The sequence below is a fragment of the Emys orbicularis genome, chromosome 8 (genome assembly GCF_028017835.1).
Source record: "Emys orbicularis isolate rEmyOrb1 chromosome 8, rEmyOrb1.hap1, whole genome shotgun sequence".
Taxonomy (NCBI): Eukaryota; Metazoa; Chordata; order Testudines; family Emydidae; genus Emys; species Emys orbicularis.
Window position 1 is genome coordinate 75,289,801 of NC_088690.1, and position 21,251 is coordinate 75,311,051.

At 44.8% G+C, this 21,251-nt stretch overlaps 2 protein-coding genes across 2 annotated transcripts; both read right to left on the reverse strand.

The window, feature by feature from the left end:
* Positions 1–3,540: 3,540 nt before the first annotated feature.
* On the reverse strand, positions 3,541–6,033 carry LOC135882927 (protocadherin gamma-A12-like). The gene has a single exon (XM_065409956.1). The coding sequence runs from the start codon at positions 6,031–6,033 to the stop codon at positions 3,541–3,543; it is 2,493 nt and encodes an 830-aa protein (XP_065266028.1).
* A 3,465-nt stretch (positions 6,034–9,498) lies between these two features.
* LOC135882928 (protocadherin gamma-B5-like) lies at positions 9,499–11,976 on the reverse strand. The gene has a single exon (XM_065409957.1). It carries the CDS (start codon positions 11,974–11,976, stop codon positions 9,499–9,501), a length of 2,478 nt encoding a protein of 825 aa, XP_065266029.1.
* Positions 11,977–21,251: the final 9,275 nt, after the last annotated feature.

Below are 21,251 nucleotides of genomic sequence, written 5' to 3' on the forward strand. Positions count from 1 at the left end.
ACCCACACCCCTAACCCCAGTCCAAGTCCCTCCCAACCCATTGTCTGTCCTTCATATCTCCTTCCAGAATCCACCCAGCATAAAGTGCATGGTGTTAGACCAATTTTTTTTTATCTTGATCCAAACTCCACCCTCCCCTCCACCCACCTTCCACCCATAGCTAGCAACAGATAGCTGAACTTTGCTCTAGCCAATACAAAACACAAACATTTATTCACTTAAAAATTCTCTTTTAAGTAGGACATAATTTTTCAGTTCTAAGTTTCTCTAAATTTCCTGATATAGTGACATAGTTAGTCAAACACTTCCTCTTCCTATTTCCATCTGAATCCCTCCCACAGCAGTTCTTTGGCTTCTTTCTATAACTCTGCTTTAATTAATCCCAATGAACTTCCTTCCTTCCTAGATTGTGTGATATAGAACAAGCTGTTTCAAGTTTTTATTGTATATCTTTGTAAGTTTTCTACTATGTCCCTGAAAATATCAAAAGACACTTCTACTCAACAACGGAAACAAAACAAAGCAAATCAGGAGTTTCTGGGCCTAATTATTCTGAAGATCTTATGATTCAAACAAGTTAGAAACATTTTCACAAGTGAACTACTGTTATATTTGTCAGGTTTCTGGGTGCAGTCCAGACCAGTGAGAGGTTGCGTTACCACCTGCCCTATAACTCTGGGTGCCTTAAATGCTTTGCTACTGTGGTTCACAGTTGGGTCATCAACAGTCAGCAGATGAGCATGCAGTTCCCTGAGTGTCTGTATGCCATGCAGCCCTGGTTCAGCACTTCTGAACACAGAGGTCTACTCACAACACAACATCCCCACTGAGGTCTCCAGAAGCCTTTGTTATACCTGCAGGGTGACCCCAACACACACCCTGTCCTGAATTTCCCCCAAACCATCTGCCCAGAAGTGTCCAGCCCTTTCCTGGAACACTCAGAGAATTAATAAGGTTGTTCCTCATCTAAAGAGACAAAAGCTCAACTTATTACTTTAACTGGAGTTACCAATCACTTCAAATAAGAGTAATATGCTTTCTAGTGGCTAAGACTTAACTTAACAAGCTACTGACTTGGTTCAAGATAGATTTCTTATCAATCTTTCTTCTTTCTAGCCATGGCTGACTTTCTCTCAGTCAGGTCTTTCCACAGAAGTACAAGGTGCTGGTTTTCTTTGTTTTCTTAGGTGAAAGGTCTTTGCCTAAGCAAGTTTTACATACATTCAGTTCCCAGAGACTTCAACCTCCATGACTGAAGGACCCATTGTTCTCAGCTTGCAAGAGGTCTGGCCCCTTGTGCCTGTCAGTTTTGTTCCCAGACTCTGGATGACCTCATGATGTTCTTCCCTTCCTGTGGACTTCCCGTGCCACTGAGGATTCATATGTAAATGGGAATTCAATTGTTTTTGGTCACACCTTGCTTAATTTCACTGAAGACAGGTAGTCAGCTGCCTTCCCGCCTGTCTGGGAGAAAACCTGTTTCTCCTTTTGTTGGACACACAATTTAAAGCATAATATCAGTGAATATTCATAATTCCTCATATAGTGTTAATACCTGCATTTTACAATGATATTAATCACCTGTGTGTCATTAGCTTCCATAAAACACCTTATCGGATACACTTTTATAATACAGTAATATTGTATACTATCAGATGATTCAATTTTTTGTCATCTGAGGTTAAGACCCCTATCTTTATAGTCCAGCAAACCATTTTCTCCTTCTGGGAAGAGACTCCATGCAGTCTGGTGAAGACTATGCTTGTTCCTCCCCTGCTGGTGATAGCTGAGTTTCTTCTTCCACTCCTTATTAGCTTGATGGCTTTGTTTACCTTCTATGTAAATGCGCCTTTATTGTCTCTGTATGAGGACCTAGATAGTCAGCCAAGCAAATACACATCCCATTGTCTAGGGCAGACTGGTCTTATGCATTTGTTGCCTGTGAAGGGACATGCCTTCTCACTGGCTGGGAGGAGGCTAAGGAGCTCCTCTGGGCCTGTACTGTACTAACAAGGTACACCTGCACAGCTTGTTCCTCCTCGAGGAGGAGGGTCTTATAAGGGGAAGCCTACCATAGGAAGGGGTGGTGACCAGGAAGAAAGCTGCTTCATGCAGAGACTGTGAGTTACAGAAGCAGGCCAGGTGAGGACAAGAAAGCCATGTGGACCACACTGCTTCCAGATTTCAGAGTAGCAGCCGTGTTAGTCTGTATCCGCAAAAAGAACAGGAGTACTTGTGGCACCTTAGAGACTAACAAATTTATTAGAGCATAAGCTTTCGTGAGCTACAACCCACTTCTTCAGATGCATATAGAGTGAAACATATATTGAGGAGATATATTATATAATATATATATAATATATATATATATATTGGCTGCTTCCAGAGCCACCCCAGCTAACAGCCAAGTAACACACCCCAGGAAGAGGGGTAGGAGGTAAACACCACAAAGGAGCAATAGACTTTCAGAGACTGAGCCTGTAAAGCCCTATCCAGGGGGCTTTCTGAGACACTGACTTCTGTTCCAGCCAGACCCTCCTCTCTAACAAGGGACAGGGAGAAAGAAGAACCAAGCCTCTGCCAAGAGGCAATTTCCCCAGGAAACTCCCCTGATTGCAGCCACTGGGGGAGTAGAGAAGGTGAATTAAGGACAGTGGGACCTGGGTGGGAGGGTTTAGGGAGTCCCACTACCTCCTACATTGCCCACATTTTAAGAACATAACACTAGCACATACCCATAACTCTTTGTACATACATCACATAAGAATATTGATAATTGAGTTATTAGTTTTCCAGTCATATATAACACACCACCTTTTGGGTATATATCATGACAACAGTGTGCTAGGTGTACTGAGTATGCCAGAGTTGCTGACACAGAACTGTGAACCACCAATAGGCCTCTGTGTCACAATATTGTAAAAACAAGATAACATTAAAATTAATTTTCTTATTTTTGCCACACTACACAGACATGCTTTACTATGGGGTGACATGTTTCATGGTATTTCAGGGAAATGGGTTTTCTTTTGAGGGAAGTGTAAGTGGGGTTCAATAATATGGTGTAAAAATAAAGCTATATTCAACTTTTAATATAAATTAGTTCCCACTATTCCATAAAAAATAACTCTTCACTTCAGTGACACATTCTACAACCTATTTTATCTTTCAGATAGTTAAAACTAGTCAAAATAAACCACTATATATTTGGTATATTTCAATAGACTTGTCTATTAAATGAGGGACATAAGTAACAATGATTACAAATTAAGAGGTATTCTTTGGGCTAAACAATGCCTTCCACCATGTTACCAATTTATTAATGTACACATTTCAATATATTTGTAACTTTCCAAGTCATGTAAAGGTGCATATGGGTGCAAAAATGAAGTGCCCACTTTAAAACTACAGCTGAGTAAATGCTTTGCATTGATAAAATGTGAAATGATATATATTACATTTCCACATGAAGGATGCAGAGAACTGTACAAATATATACATTTATATATTAGCCAAGGACAAACACTCTCACCTTCGTCTCTATTTCTCAGATGGAAAAGCAATACAGGGCATACAAAGCCCAAACCACACTATGTAAAGTGGCAGACTCACCTGAAAAAGTGGCTGATCCCCATTGCTCAAACTCAAATCCTCCGACATGAGGACGGATTCCTTTTTTTTATCAATTGACTGACATGTTAGGGTACTTGAATAGTTCAGTTTTGGTAGGGTAAATTGGCTCTTTCTGGAGTCCGTGGTTAGAGAAACCTCATGTGAGTAGGAGTGAAGAAAAGCTCTGACTCCATCGAGCCCCACAAACTGCGAGGCCGGAACCCCACTGAAAGTCACACTCGAGGAGTCAAACAGCTGCGAGTTTCTCCACCGGCGGAGCCTCAAGGCCAGTAACACTATGATAAAGGTAAAGAACAAGCAGGAAACGGAAGCCACAGCGATCACCAAATACAAGGTGAGGCTGGACTGGGGGTCTGCAGGAGCTGAGAGGCTGCTTAAATCGGAGAGGATTTCGGGGATGCTGTCAGCCACCACCACCGTGACAGTGGCCGTGGCAGAGAGAGGGGGCTGCCCGTTGTCCTTCACTAAAACCACCAGACTTTGCTTGAACGCATCTTTGTCGAGAAAGTAGCGCGCTGTCCTGATCTCGCCGCTGTGGAGTCCCACACAGAAGAGCCCCGGCTCTGTAGCCTTCAGCAGCTGGTAGGAGAGCCAGGCGTTCTGCCCGGAGTCTGCATCCACCGCCACCACCTTAGTGACCAGGTAACCCGGCTCGGAGGAGCGAGGGGCCAACTCCACTCCCGTGGAGCCATCGGTGGGAAAGGAGGGGTGTAAGATGTGCGGAGTGTTGTCATTCTGATCCAGTATAAAGAGAGTGACGGAGACATTCCTGCTGAGAGGTGGGGAACCCCCATCCTGAGCCTGCACTTGGAAACGAATCTCCCGGAACTGTTCGTAATCGAAGGAGCGCAGAGCGTAGAGGGCCCCAGTCTCGGAGTTAATGGAGATGGAGGAAGAGAGTGGAGCTTCCTGGATCTGAGTTCCAGTAATGGAGTAAGTGACTCTGGAGTTCTCCCCCCAGTCGGGGTCATTCGCTTTCAGGGAACAAAGGGAAGCTCCTCTAGGATTGTTCTCTGTGATGTACAAAGTGTAGGATGTCTGGTTGAAGATGGGAGCGTTGTCGTTTATGTCTGAAAGTTGCACTAAAATTGTTATTTTGGAAGCCAGATTTGGAGTCCCTCGGTCTGTGGCTGTGATCGTCACATTGTAATCCGAGACCCGCTCCCGGTCCAGGGGTCTGTCAGTCACCAAGCTGTAATAATTGTCAAATGATTTCTGTAACCGGAATGGCAGGTTGCCGGGTATGGAGCATGTGACCTCTCCATTCTCTCCAGAATCTTTATCTCTGATGTTTAATAGAGCAATCAGAGTCTCTGGAGGGCTGTCTTCGCTGACTGAGCTGAAGAGAGAAGCGATTGTTATTCTGGGAGCATTATCATTAACATCAATCACAGTAACCAGGACTTTAGACCTGGCCGAGAGGTCTCCAACGTCCTTTGCTTGAACCTCCATTTCATATGATGCGGCTTCCTCATAGTCCAGGTTTCCCACAGTTGATATTTCTCCCGTTTTAGAATCCACCTGGAATATCTGGGACGCTTTGTCTTTCATCTTCCGGAGTGAATATGTGACCTCCGAATGTATCGCTTCGTCCGGATCTGTGGCGTTTACTGTCAGCAGCAGAGACCCGACGGGCACATTTTCCAAAACACTCACTTTATAGACAGGCTGACTGAAAACTGGTGCATTGTCATTTGCGTCAAGGACGATAACGCGGATCTGCGCAGTGCCGGACCTGACTGGATCTCCCCCGTCAGTGGCTGTGAGGATTAGATCATGAACAGCTTGTTCTTCCCGGTCTAGAGATTTTTCCAGCACCAGTTCCGCATATTTGTCCCCGTCAGTTCCCGTTTGCACATCCAGAGAGAAGTGTTTGTTACTGCTGAGATAATAGCCCTGCACAGAATTGGCTCGCACATCTGCATCCTGCGCCTCCTCAAGAGAGTATCGGGTTCCCACAGCGGCTAACTCACTGATTCTAAATTCCAATTCATCTTCCTGGAAGCGGGGCGCATTGTCATTAATATCTGTGATTTCAAGTTCAACTATGAAAAGCTTCACTTTATCCTCAACAAGAACCTCAAGATGTAACAGACATGTCACTAGCTGGCCACAGATTTGCTCTCTGTCAATTCTTTCTGTGTTGATTAAATGACCGCTCTTAAGATTCAGAGCAAAATACGGAGTCCTACCTGTGGAAACAATGCGGACTCCCCGGTCTGAGAGTTCCTTTAGATCCAGCCCCAGATCCTTTAAGATATTCCCCACGAAAGAGCCTTTCTGCATTTCCTCAGGAATCGAATAGCGAATTTCCCCAGAAACTGTCTCCCAAGCGGAAACCAATGTAAAGCAGAAGAGAGCTAGTCCTTTGCAGCCGCGGAGCCTTGCTTTATCCGCCATTTCCAGATCTTTGAAGTAGAGGTGCAGGATCCTAATCTCGGGACGCTGTAGTTTAGTGTAATATTTATTGTTTTCTTTCCTGGGATACTAGTTTATATAATAATTATACTGCGGATATCATTCATGCAACCGTTTGTATGAAGGCTGAGTTACAGACTGTTTGAGCTCTCTGTGTTTTGTGCTGTGAAACAGACGGCTGGGCTGCCTGAATCTCTGATTGCATTTCTCTGCCTCACTGGTGAACAGCGGCACCCAGAGTCTCAACCGATAACTGCAACAGCTCCGATAAATACTTTTTAAATTGGCTTTCAATATGTTCTGGGTTTTTTCGGCACCATGTGCTTTATCGAGTCTTAAAACTACGTAATAAATCTACAAATTAAACAAATATTGCTGTGATGGCGTACTTACTGTTAGCTAGACTCCTCATCTTGATGCAATAATTTTATAAAAATGTGTCAAACGAACAAAACCATTCCGTTCTCTCTCTCTCCCCAAATTGGGGATAATTCACGACTATGTTTCATACTGGGACAAATCGACCTTGAATATAAATCATACTCGAATAGGACGAATCATTCCTATTTTTGTTGTTTTCTTAGACATTACTGCACATACGAATGCGTAGAGTACATTCTTTCATTCTCGCTCCATAAATATTTTTCTCCGACCTTCTTTTCAGAATGCAACATGCATTTATTTACTTTTTATTTGTATTTTATTTTTTCACGAGAACAAAAATGTCTATGCATCGCTCTAAGGAATTTTGCACATGTAAAATTCAGTATAAATAAAATCAAATCCAGCAGCCTGTCTCCTATCCCCAAGAGGAAGACTCGTACTCTCGGGAAATTAAAATATTGATAACGCTCCACATTCGTCAACAACAACAAGGTTCTTTCCTAAGAGCTCCTGAAAACAGATGTTTTTTGCAGCATGCCCTAAAGATCATCAGAGTTGGAGATTGATACTAGTTTCCAAAGTTAAGGACACTCACAGTAAAATACCCTGCCATCAGTTTCCCCCCTTCTCTAATTTACCCCGTTGTGGCTCCAGTTCCGGTGTTTCCGCCTATTCCAATTAGGCCAGTATATCACATGAACATAGGGGGAGAAAAGATTTCTCAGGTAGACTGGTCTCAAGTAATATAGGAATTTATAGTTGATTTTGAGCACCTTAAACTTCACTTAGAAATCAAAAGACAGCCAATGTAGATCATGGGGCACTGCTGATCCCATCTGAGACGAGACAAAAAATATGATCATATAGACTATTGTTGCAACCACTGTTATACATTTGCAGCAAATATTATAGGAAGGTAGTCCAGTGAGGTGTCTATGAAAAGGTTATGATTTGCTGGTTATAATTATGCTATCTGTATGCATGTATCATTTTTGTATTTAAAGTTATAAGTATTGGCTCTATACTTAGATTTCAAATGTTTGCTCCTGGGGTAATGCCCACAAGGTAACGCCCAGCACATCTTGGAGGGACTATTCAAATTAAGTGGCTCATCAAGAAACACTTGGTTGACAATGAACCATGGGAGATGCCCATCTAAACTGAGTGGACTATCATGAAAATGTGCTGTCTGTAGTGTAGGTAATAGCTTCCTGCAATAACTGAGGGAAATCGGGCATAAACATGTGACTTGCGCATGTGACTCCAAACTTCATCTTGTTGCTGTAATTTTCCACAGTAAGAACAATGGGATGTCCTCCACATGGCAAAAACTATAAAAGGCCCTTGAAACACCCCCATTTGGTCTTCAATTCTACTTCTTACCTCTGAAGGAATTTTGCTACAAACTGAAGTTCTGAACAAAGGATTGAATGACCCATCCAAGCTGTGGATGTATTCCAGAGCCTTTACCTAAGTCAGCAGTTTATTCGATAGCTGCTACAAGCCTGAACCAAGAACTTTGCCATTACTGTATGTAACTGATTCCTTTAACCAATTTTAACTTTCACCTTTCTTTCTTTTTATAAATAAACCTTTAGATTTTACATACTAAGGGATTGGCATCAGCATGATTTTTGGGTAAGATCTAATTTATATATTGACCTGGCTGTGTGGTTGGTCCTTCGGGATCAGAAGAACCTATTATTTGATGAGACTGGTTGTAAAGAACCACTCACTTCTGAATCCAGTGTTTTTGGTGGTGATAGAAATACTAAAATGCCTGAGGAAACTGCCTTTATGTTTTCTTGTTAGCCAGTGTGGTAAAACAGGAGTGTACTTTTGTGGCTGGTTTGGTATATCTTATAAAAGAATAACCACCAGTTTTGGGTTGTGTTTGCCCTATTTCTCAGCAGTTCATTGTGAATTTGACATCCTCAGTTGTGACCCACTGAGGCATGGTTACACTCCAGTTCTGGTGTTTCCGCCTATTCCAGTTAGGCCAGTATATCACACGCACATAGGGGGAGAAAAGATCTCTCAGGTAGACTGGTCTCAAGTAATATAGGAATTTATAGTTGATTTTGAGCACCTTAAACTTCACTTAGAAATCAAAAGACAGCCAATGCAGATCATGGGGCACTGGTGCTCCCTCCTGAGACAAGACCAAAAGTACCTTATTTATACAGGTGGGGATATTTAGTTATTGTAACTTAGCATTTCAATTTACTTATAAATCAAATAGTTTTTAATGATGTGTGAAAATGAAATACCTGTGAAATCATGTTATTGCATGGAAAAGGAGATACAGAAAATGTCTCCTAAAGGACTATAAAATAATATCTCATAGGTTCTGTTTACATCTCTTACCTCTATATGCAAAATTTGTGTCTTATTCCTTTGGGGTGACCAAGCATTTATCCCTAGTTGCTTTGTGTTAGATATGCTATTAATGCTTCAATCCTCAGAGACTGATGAACAGAAGGAAGAAGGGCAAAAGAAAGACAGGAATGAGAGGGAGAGCAAACTGTGTATCAGCCGAGAAATTAAAATGTTACCCTAGAATAATTTTTAATGTTTAGGGAATAATTTAATCATATTATCAGGAAATTTTCTATTTATGTAACTATTTTTATTTCTGTGCCACTTTATTCTCCCATGCTATGGATGAGGCACATTAAAAATATCTTTATGTTTATATTTATATTAATACCCATTCCATGTCAAAGGGAGAGAAAGATATAATAATGTGGAAATAAAGTAATGTCTTAACATGACAATTATTATAATACATTGAAACTACTTAGTGCTAGTCTATATCTCTTTTCGTATTTGTGCATCATGACATATTCCACACTTATCAGAAAACTATTGCTTTTCAACTTGTCTCATCAATGAACTTGGCACCAGAACATGAAACCACTTAAAAAAAAAGTTCTTTACGGAAAGCAAGCTGCATTATAGAAAATAAAATAAAAATGTACTCATAAGATAATTAGTCAAGCAACGCTTATAGCAAATAGTGTATTACTAAAAAGGTCCAAGAGCTCTAATTTTGACTAGAATTTAAACTGTTTCAAAACGCAGATACACTAGCGCTTCACGACAGAATCTCACCTCATGCAGTGTGTCGGCCTCGGACTTTGGGTCTCCAGGCGCAGATTTACTGCTCATAGGTAGCATTACAGAGTTGTCTCTGCAAAGAATGTTCTCTTCTATGAAATTCTGACCATTTGATTTTAGGAGACTAAACGCCATTATGCCAGAGTCTGCGGCTGAACGTTGATTATAGCTATACGGTAAAGTCCCATCGCAGTAGCTGGGGGTCAATCCGGGACCCGACTTGGAATAATCAGAACCGAGACATCGCAAAACTGGGGGATTCATCGACCTTCCACATTTCATCACAATGGCCAGTGCAACTGTCAGTAGGAACAAAAATGAGATCAAGGCTAAAGCCAACATCAAGTAAAACTGTAAATCAGACGGAGGTGCCGAGTCACCGGATTGGTCGCTCATTTCCGGAAGAGCCTCTTGGAAGTTCTCGGCAAACACCAGGTTGAGAGTCACTGTGGCTGACAGAGGCGGCTGCCCGTTATCCTTCACCAGGGTGACCAGCCTGTGCTTCACAGCATCTCTGTCCGCAAAGGCGCGGGCTGTCCGGATCTCCCCGGTGTGCAGCCCCATGCTGAAGAGCGCCGGTTCCGTGGCCCGGAGCAGATGGTAGGAGAGCCAGGCATTGTGTCCTGAGTCAGCATCCACCGCCACCACCTTAGTCACCAGATAACCTGCCTCGGCCGAGCGAGGGACCATCTCGAACAAGGCGGAGCCATCGGCTCCGAGGGAAGGGTACAGGATGCGAGGGGCGTTATCATTCTGATCCAGAATAAACAGCCTGACGGTGACATTGCTGCTGAGAGGCGGGAACCCGCCGTCTTGGGCCTTCACTTGCACTTCAAACTCCCGGAATTGCTCGTAGTCGAAGGAGCGCTGCGCATAGATAGCTCCGGTCTGGGAGTTAATGGAGATGTAGGAGGAGACAGGCAGCTCCCGGAGGTTGCTGCTCAGGATGGAGTAAGTGAGTCGGGCGTTCCGGTCCAGATCCCGGTCTGAGGCTTTTACACTGAAAATAGAGGCCCCCGAGGGATTGTTCTCTGGCACATAGGCGGTGTAGGAAGGTTTTTGAAAGACAGGGGCGTTGTCATTGATATCCGAGATCTGCAACAGGATGGTTTTCTGGGTGGAGAGAGGGGGAGAGCCTTTGTCTGTTGCTGTGATTGTGATATTGTACTCCGGGGTTCTCTCCCTGTCCAGGGTGCTGTCTGTGAGAATTTTGTGATAATTATTAGAGGACGACACTATTTTAAAAGGCAAGTTGTGTTGAAGATGACAGGTGACGTCTCCATTTTCACCGGCATCTCGGTCATAGACTTTGATCAGAGCTATCACTGTCCTGGGCACTGAGTCTTCGGAGATAGGACTGGACATGGATGTTACAGTCACTTCTGGGGCGTTGTCGTTCTCGTCAATAATTTCGATCTCTACTTTGCAGTGACCTATCAGATCACCGCCATCTCTGGCTTCTATCCCCAACATGTATTTATTTTTCTTTTCAAAATCCAGAAGCTCTGTACTTGTAATGTCTCCTTTCTCTGGGTCTAGGCTGAATAATTGGCGCCCTGTGTCTTGTATGTCGCTGAAGGTGTAGGTGATCTTTGCATTCAACCCTTCATCCTTATCCATGGCTTTCACCTGAAGAACAAAGGAGCCTTTTGGTAGATTTTCCCTCAGTCTGACCTTGTAGATCTCTTCAGTGAATATTGGAGGATTGTCATTGGCGTCAGAAATTTTAAAGTTAATTGTAACTGTCCCCGTTCTAAATGGATCTCCCCCATCCACAGCCGTCAGAATCAAGTGATGAGAACGTTGTTGCTCTCGATCTAAAGGTTTTTCTAAAATTATTTCCGCATGCTTACTGCCATCTGGGGTCTCCTTCACGGATAGGATAAAATGGGGGTTTTTACTGAGCTGGTAACTCTGCAGCGAGTTGATTCCAACGTCTGGATCTTGTGCAGATTCTACTGGGAATCGCGCGCCTGACAGTGTCGATTCACTGATTTCTAAATCAACGCTGTTTCTTTTGAACCGCGGGGCGTTATCATTAATGTCCCGTATTTCGATGTTCACATGATAAATATTTAAAGGATTTTCAACCACCGTTTCGAATGTCAGGACACAAAGGGGTGTCTCCCCGCATATTTCCTCCCGGTCTATCCTGCCATTCACATACAGGTTGCCGTTTTCCCCATTCACACTGAAATATTGCTTTTCCGAACTGACACGGAGCTTCCGCTGCTGCAATTCTCTGACATCCAACCCCAAATCCTTGGCGAGATTCCCCACAAGGGAACCTTTGGCCATTTCCTCCGGAATCGAATAACGAATCTGCTCCGAGACCGCCCGACAGAACAAAGAGAATACAAAGGGAAACAACAGTACCTGCCTTGTGACTGCCCGGCTCAGATCTCTGTGCCCGATTTCCATCTCAGTCACTTTCCGATACGATTTCCTGGCCTGTCTGGTCTGAATAGATTCTTTGTCTTAAATTCCCGTTACATTGAAAGGTTTTCCAGACTAGTCACTTTAAGGTAAACAAAATGAACTTCTCTGCCTAGTAACACACCACAAGTCCCGGAGAGGATTTATTTTCTCAGCAAGTGTGTGAGAGCTTTGCCCTGCTTTGTTTTCTCTCGGATCTGTGCTGTGTTACTGAGCAATCGCACTGCAGGAGACTCCTATGGATCTCCAGCAGCGGCTCCCGCACCGCGTTGGCCAACAGCGGCACTTTCAGTCTCGGCCGCAGAACTACAGCTAAATTGATCTCGTGTAAGAGAAAGTAGAATCGTAACTCATTTGGCAAATATAAACTGCATAATCTATACGAAAATGTAGAAACTGCTTGGCGTCAATTTTAATTTCGTTTTCTTTTGTTTTCTGTGAAGTTTTGTATGTTCAGGTTCCACAACTGTTTGATTCATTTTTTTAAACGACATTGTGTAGGATTAGATAGTCTCTCGTCAGGAAGAAAAAGTTTCCCTGAATTCCTAGATTTTGTGACCTATAGTAGCTGTATAGAGGGAGCCAGATTCTGATCTCAGTTACTGCAATGTAAATCTGGACACAGCTTGATCCAGTAAAACACGGTAGCGAGAATCATTAAACTGCGATTATATTCCACCTCGCCGTTGATTTGCTCCAGCCTTTGTCCAGTCACTTAAGCCCTCTGTGTTTCAGTTTTCCATTTTTGAAAGTGGTAGATAATATTGGCAACGTTACCTTTGCAAACTATTTGAAATGTCTGAATAAAAAGTGCTATTTAAATTATAAGTATTATTACTCTAAATTCGTATCTGTATAAATAAGAGCAGATTCTGGCCCAAAGAACATTATTTTTTATGTACAAAATGCAAAATATCAACAATTGAATGTGTTGGAACTGAAATTAAATAAGCAACTGTAAGTTTTGTTTAATGTATATGACCAATCAGTCACAGGCCTGGTCTACACTAGGCGTTTATGTCGAATTTAGCGCCGTTACATCGAATTAACCCTGCACCCGTCCACACCACGAGGCTATTTAGTTCGACATAGAGGTCTCTTAAATTCGACTTCTGTACTCCTCCCCAACGAGGGGAGTAGCGCTAAATTCGACATGGCCATATCGAATTAGGCTTGGTGTGGATGGAAATCGACGCTAATAGCTCCGGGAGCTATCCCACAGTGCACCACTCTGTTGACGCTCTGGACAGCAGTCCGAGCTCGGATGCTCTGACCAGCCACACAGGAAAAGCCCCGGGAAAATTTGAATTCCTTTTCCTGTCTGGGCAGTTTGAATCTCATTTCCTGTTTGGACATCGTGGCGAGCTCAGCAGCACTGGCAACGATGCAGAACTCTCCAGCAGAGATGGCCGTGCAATCCCAGAATAGAAAGAGGGCCCCAGCATGGACTGATCGGGAAGTCTTGGATCTGATCTCTGTGTGGGGCGATGAGTCCGTGCTTTCCGAGCTGCGCTCCAAAAGACGGAACGCAAAGATCTATGAGAAGATCTCTAAAGCCATGGTAGAGAGAGGATACAGCCGGGATGCAACGCAGTGCCGCGTGAAAATCAAGGAGCTGAGACAAGGCTACCAGAAGATCAAAGAGGCAAACGGACGATCCGGATCCCAGCCCCACACATCCCGTTTCTACGAGGCACTGCATTCCATCTTAGGTGCGGCCGCCACCACTACCCCACCACTGACCGTGGACTCTGAGGATGGGATATTGTCCACGGCCGGTTCCTCGGACATGGTAGCGGACGGGGAAGATGAGGAAGGAGATGAGGAGGACGAGGCAGTCGACAGCGCTTACCAAGCTGATTTCCCCGACAGCCAGGAGCTCTTCATCACCCTTACAGAGATCCCCTACCAACCCTCCTCAGCATTTAACCCGGACACAGAGTCAGGGGAAGGATCAAGCAGTAAGTGTTTTAAACATCTAAACATTTATTTTTAACAAAACTGGAATATTAAGAATAATAACAATGTGTTCTTCATGATTTCTTTACCCTGGGCGCTTAAGTATTCAGTTCCAACTATTTAAAAAAATCTAACAGTGTCCGGTTGTGCATGATTCTGCTGCCCAAGCTGCTCCACTCTTTAGTCCCTGCCACTGCAGCTATATTAAAATGCGGTCTATATGTCCGGGGATAGAGCTGAAATCCTCCACGGACATCTCGAGGAAGCTCTCCTGGAGGTAATGGGAAAGCCTGTTCATCAGGTTCCTGGGGAGAGCGGCCTTACTGGGTCCTCCGAAGTAGGAGACGTTCCCGCGCCAGGAGATCCTCAAGTACTCCGGGATCATTGCCTTGCACAGCATGGCGGCATAGGGCCCTGGTCTTTGCAGGCTTTCCCGAAGCATCCTTTCCTTATCGCTGTCCGAGATCCTCATTATTGTTATGTCGCTCATGATGACCTGCTTTAAATTAGGTAGGGGACTGTTAGTATTGGGACTGCTTGCAAGTTCCTTTACAGAACTGTAACTGCTGGTTTACAGCCACGCGGTGGAGGCGGGAGAGGGGCAGCATACAGGGATCTTTCCCTGGGACATCCGCGAGGGGGTGGGACAGGGCCAGAGTTCATGCTTGGCTGATTGCTGGCAGCAGAGACTGGCATTGCTTTCAATGTGAAAGGAGGCCAGTGGTACTACTAAAGTTTTAAGCAGCCACAAGTCTATGGCTTACCATGTTTGCCTGCTACAGAAATTCCGGTGTCCCGCTTCCCAGATCGGCAGTGCAAGACCCCAGGCACTGAAGGCGAGGTCCGAAAATTCGACCTTGTCCTGAGTGCGCATGTGATAGGTGCGGTGCATGGTCTTGTTCACAGAGAAAGACTATGTTCTTTGTTCACAACTACATTTCTGTTTCGGAGGAATTCACTACCTTTTTCTCATTCCCACAGCCACATCTGCAACTGTCTCCCAACCCAGCCTGGCATCACACTCCCAGAGGGTAGCGCACATTAGGCGGAGGAAGAAGAAGACGCGAGAGGAAATGTTCTCAGAACTAATGGGCTGCTCCCGAGCCCAGGCAGCACAGCAGAACCATTGGAGGGAGAATTTGTCCCAAATGCACTGGACACACATGGAACGTGAGGAGAGGTGGCGGCAGGAAGACCAGCAGGCGACTCAAACGCTGCTTGGACTTCTGAGGGAGCAAACGGACACGCTCCGGTGCCTTGTTGATGTTTTGCAGGAACGGAGGCAGGAGGACAGAGCCCCGCTGCAGTCTATCAGTAACCACACTCCCCGGCCACCAAGTCCCATACCCCCCTCACCCAAAGTCCAAAGAAGGAGGGGCAGCAGAGTCCGTGAAAACTCTCACTCGACCCCTGCAGACTGCTCAAGCACCGGAAGGCTGTCATTCCCCAAAATTTGAAAAGTCCTTTCCTGCCCGCCTCACCCAAGCCCCCGTCCAAGTTTCACCCCCCAGTTTCATGTGTGGTTGTTAATAAAAAATACGTTTCTGTTCATTACTGTTTCAATCATGTTCTTTTGTGGTAGAGTCTGTCTCAAGGGGGGGAAGGGGCTTCGTAATTGGACAGGACAGTCACCTTTAGCAGGGTACAGAGGCGGGGGCAGGTCCAGAAGCAGGGCACATACACAGTGCAGTGACTAGTTACCCTGGTCAGTCTGGGAGGTGGTTTTCATGTTCTGTGCGTGGGGGGGGGGGGGGTTGCTCTGTGACTTTGTGGCGGGGGAGGGCAGTTACAGATCTTATGCAGCGGTCCTTGTCCTGGATCACAGAGCCACGCAGCAGGGGATCTGTAACCCTCCTCCCCCTGCCATAAAGTCACATAGCCCCCACATACACACAGTCCTGCTCAGGAGGGCTGGCAGGCTCCGTTGAAACAACCAGTCCGCCACTGCGAATCCTGTCATTCCTGGAGTTTAGAAGGATCATTTGCATCAGTACACTACACCCTCTCCCCACCACAGTCTGCGTCCCAGGTTTAAAACATTCCCGCGAAAACAGTAATAAAGACAACGGTGTTCATTAACAAAATAAAACTGATTTTATTTTTTTGGAAGGGGGTGGAGGGGGTCTGTAACTGGAGAGGATAGTCAACATTAACTGGGTAAAGAAATGGGGGCAGGTTCAGCTTCTCTGTACAGAAACTTAAAAGTCACTGGTTACCCTGCTCACTGTGGAACCTAGCTTTCAAAGCCTCCCGGATGCACAGCGCGTCCCGCTGGGCTCTTCTAATCGCCCGGCTGTCTGGCTGGGCGTAAGCAGATGCCAGGCTATTTGCCTCAACCTCCCACCCCGCCATAAAGGTCTCCCCCTTGCTCTCACAGAGATTGTGGAGCACACAGCAAGCTGCTATAACAATGGGGATATTGGTTTCGCTGAGATCACAGCGAGTCAGTAAGCTTCTCCATCTCCCCTTGAGACGGCCAAAAGCACACTCCACCACCATTCTGCACTTGCTCAGCCGGTAGTTGAACAGTTCTTTTTCAGTGTCCAGGGCGCCAGTATAGGGCTTCATGAGCCAGGGCATTAGCGGGTAGGCTGGGTCCCCAAGGATCACTGTAGGCATCTCCACATCCCCAAGACTTATTTTGTGGTCCGGGAAGTAAATACCTTCCTGCAGCCGTCTAAACAGACCAGAGTTCCTGAAGACGCGAGCGTCATGAACCTTGCCCGGCCATCCGACGTTGATGTTTGTAAAACGTCCCCGATGGTCCACCAGGGCTTGCAGCACCATTGAAAAGTAGCCCTTTCTGTTAATGTACTGGCTGGCCTGGTGCTCCGGTCCCAGGATAGGGATGTGAGTTCCATCTATAGCCCCACCGCAGTTTGGGAATCCCATCGCGGCGAAGCCATCTATGATGACCTCCACGTTTCCCAGGGTCACTACCTTTGAGAGCAGTACCTTAACGATTGCGTTGGCTACTTGCATCACAACAACCCCCACGGTAGATTTGCCCACGCCAAAGTGGTTCGCGACAGACCGGTAGCTGTCCGGCGTTGCAAGCTTCCAGAGGGCTATGGCCACTCGCTTCTGGACAGTCAGGGCTGCTCGCATCCGGGTGTCATTGCGCTTCAGGGCAGGGGACAGCAACTCACAAAGTTCAAGGAAAGTCCCCTTCCGCATGCGAAAGTTTCGCAGCCACTGGGATTCGTCCCAGACCTGCAGCACTATGCAGTCCCACCAGTCCGTGCTTGTTTCCCGTGCCCAGAATCGCCGTTCCACAACATCCACATGACCCATTGTCACCGTGATGTCCTCGGCGCTGGGTCCCATGCTTTCTGACAGGCCTGTGCTACTCTCAGACTTCAGGCCCTCACCGCGGTGCCGTAGCCTCCTCGCCTGGTTTATCTGCATCTGCCTCTGGGAAAGGTGGATGATAACCTGCGAGGCGTTGACAACGGCCACAACTGCAGCGATGGTCACAGCGGGATCCATGCTCGCAGTGCTGTGGCGTCCGCGCTGGCACTGACCGGAAAATTGCTCGAACTGATTTCCCGCCGGCGCTTTCAGGGAGGGAGGGAGGGCGGTAGTGACGGACGGATGACGACAATTACCCAAAAGCACCCTCGACCCTTTTTTTTTACCCAGAAGGCATTGGCGGCTCGACCCAGAATTCCAATGGGCAGCGGGGACTGCGGGAACTGTGGGATAGCTGCCCACAGTGCACCGCTTCCAATGTCGACGCTTTCCCCATTAGTGTGGACTCACAAAGTTGAATTACTGTCCTTAGTGTGGACACACACGTTCGACTTTGCAATATCGATTCTACATTTTCGATTTAAGAGAAATCGAACTACCCTCGTAGTGTAGACATACCCACAGATTTACAATTTTTAAGGCCGTCAAGAACTTCTAATAGCATCTAGTCCAACCTACCACACAACACCGGGCAGATAATTTCACCCAATAATGCCTGCAGTGGGGAAACTATTTCCCCCTAATGTGTAAGTGGCATTATTAAAGCATTACAAGTGGTGGTTCAATCATATTTTTTAGAAAGACAGCCAAACGTTTTTTAAAGACTCCAAGTGATGATGAATTAGCTACTTCTCTTATCAAAGCTTTTCTAGTAGTTAATTACTATCACTGTCAAAAAGTTGCCTAATTTCCAATTTGAGTTTTTCTAACTTTAGGATCCAGTTATTGCCTCGTCATATCTGTCTGCTATATTAAAGTTCTCTTAAATCAAGTATGTTTTCCCAGTGTAGCTACTTATATTCCATGATCAAGTTGCATGTTAATCTGCTCTTTAATAAACTGGATAAATTGAGCTCACTAAGTCTCTCACTATAAGGTATGTTGTCCAGTCTTCTAATCATTTTTGTAGCTATTCTCTGAACCCTTTCCATTTTGAACATCTCTTTCAAAGTGTGGACACCACAAATGGACACACCATTCCAGGAACAATCTCACCAGTATAGTATACTGAGATAATACCATCTCTCTATTCCTATTCCATATCCCCATAGGTGCTGAAAATAGCTGTGCTGAGTGTGCTGCTACACTCCCTGTCTTGAAGTGGTTTCCATCATATACAGTGTTTACAGTTTGGTTCAATGGCTATATACAAATTGTTCCAGTGCCAATGCCCACTCCTGTTCCATATCCCCCAGATTATACATCCAGTGATGCTGCTATCCCTTTTGCAGCAACATCACATCGAGAGCTCATTCAAATGTTTATACACCCTGACGGTACAACTCTCTCTTCCCCTGTCAAATACACAAAAGTTTCTCATCGTTTCTCCTCCTCTAACATAGGAACATAAGAAGGGCCATAATGGGTCAGACCAAAGGTCCATCTAGCCCAGTATCCTGTCTTCCAACAGAGGCCAATGCCAGGTGCCCCAGAGGGAATGAACAGAACAGGTATGATCAAGTGATCCATTCCCTGTCATTCATTCCCAGCTTCTGGCAAACAGGCTAGGGACACCATCTTGGCTTATAGCCATTGATGGACCTATCCTCTATGAATTTATCTAGTTCTTTTTTTAACCCTGTTATAGTCATGGTCTTCACACAATCCTCTGGCAAAGAGTTCCACAGTAACCCCTCCATATGTCCCAGTGACCCCATCTCCTGATAGCCCTTGTGTCCACTCTCATCCTCTCCCTCCCTCCCTCTCCTCTGGCTCTTTCCCCTCACACAAGCATGTTTTACTCTCTACCATTAAATAAACAAACAAACCACTCCACCCTTGTCCCTACTTGCCTCTCCAATCACCACCCCATTTCACGTCCCCCTTTAATCTCTGAGCTTGTTGAATGGACCATTTAAAATCACTGTATGGAGCCTCTCTCCTCCAATTCTACCCTAGACCCTCTCCAATATGGGTTCCTTCCCGTGGACTCCACTGAAAGTATTCCCACCAAAGCCTCTAATGAATTTTGCTAGTCAAATGTTAGAATCAGTATTCAGTCCTCAGCTTGTCAACTGCCTTTGAGACTGTCAGCCATACTCTTCTTCTTACAACATTGTCCTACCTTGCATTCTATGACTCTATCCTCTCATGGTTTTCCTCCCACCTCTCTAATGGTTCCTTCAGAGTATCCTTCAGAGACCCCTTCTCATCCACCTTCCATCTTTCAGTTGGGATTCCACATGGTTTTGTCGTTTGTCCTCTTCTCTTCACCCTTCCCAGCTTATCTCTGGGTAATCTCACCCATAAATAAAAATTAAACTATTATCTCTGTGCTGGTGACTCACAGATCTACCTCTCTACTCCAAACCTGTCTTCATCTGTCTAAACTAAAATCTGAGCTTGTCTCTTGCACATCTCATGAATATCTAGCTATCAGCCCAAGCTGAGAATGACTAAAACAAAGCTTTTCATCTTCCTTCCAACCTGTGCTCTCTGCCTACTTTTTATCATTCTGGACAATACCACCATCCTGTCTGTAGCTCACACCCATAATCTGGGTGTCATCTTTAATTCACACCACTCTCTAGGTCCTCACTTCCAGGTTATGACTAAATTTTGCTGATTCTTGCTGCATAATATCTCTAACATACGGTATTTGCTAACCATCCAAACAGGTATAACTCTCATCCAGGCTCTCATTGTCTCATGTGTTGAGTACTGCAACATCTGTTTCTCTGGCTTTGGCAAATGAAATCTTGTCCTGCTAATATTCATTTTCTTCTGCTGAAAATATCATTGTTCTAGGCCATTTCTTTGGCTACACCACTGTTCTTTTTGCATCCCTCCACTAGCACCTCTTCTCTGTAACATCAAACATTAGCTGCTTGTCTTCAATTTCAAGCCCTTCCTGTCCTATCCCCTATCTATCATCTCTCATTCACTATTTAGATCTCACCTACCACCTCCAATCAGCTAATGATACCAGCCTGCTCTACCCACTTTTTAAATTTTCATACAAGCACCTACATGCTTTTTCCCATGCTGCCCCAACACTTGGGGTGAGCTACCATACACATCAAATTACTGCTTAAACTGTCTTTGCCAAGGTGTCTACAAAAGACTTAATAATACAGGTTTTAATGCTGCAGGATTTAATCATTTTCTATCATGCTGACCAACATTGTTTCATTGTTTCCTAATACTCCCCCATCTACCTGTCTATATCTATCTGTGTCTCCTGTTTTATAGTTAGATTACTAGCTGCCTTTGGGGCAGGAACTGTCTTTTTTCTGTATTTGTACATCACTCAGCACAATGGACTTCTGGGCCACGGCTATGACTCCTAGACACTATGGTAATACAAGTAAATAAATAATAGAGCCCTGACCAGTACTTCCATATATGAAATTTGTAGACCAGCAAAGACTAGATGATATCATGTATGTATTGAATGTAGCGCTCCTGGAAGCTTTAAGTACAATAAATATTAGACAATTGAAAGATATAATTGATGCTACAGCAACAGTAGCAGCTCATCAGTTTAACGTCAAGCCAACTCAGAAAGTGAACCACCAGAAAGCTCCCTATATTAAAGAACCTCTATGGAAATGAAGGTTAGACCAGAAGATTAAGATTTTACACCAAGATATTTTCCCATTGGATAATTGGAGAAAAAATCATTTGAAGAGAAAAAGGAAGTGAATGGCCCTGCAGATGAAATATCAGCTGCATAAAAGGGATGTGAGAGTTGTGAAGGAGCAGTGTAAACAGAAGCTGATTGCAGTAACTCATAGATTTGAAAGCTGTTCAGTACGAAGCTGTCAGTATCAAGAGACCAGGTTCTTCATGAGAGACGCTAAAAGATTATTTGACCAGACTGAGAGTAA

What these genes read in the sequence shown, in the direction of transcription:
- LOC135882927 (XM_065409956.1), bottom strand. Translation starts at nt 6,033, where the DNA reads ATGGCGGATAAAGCAAGGCTCCGCGGCTGCAAAGGACTAGCTCTCTTC.
- LOC135882928 (XM_065409957.1), bottom strand. Translation starts at nt 11,976, where the DNA reads ATGGAAATCGGGCACAGAGATCTGAGCCGGGCAGTCACAAGGCAGGTA.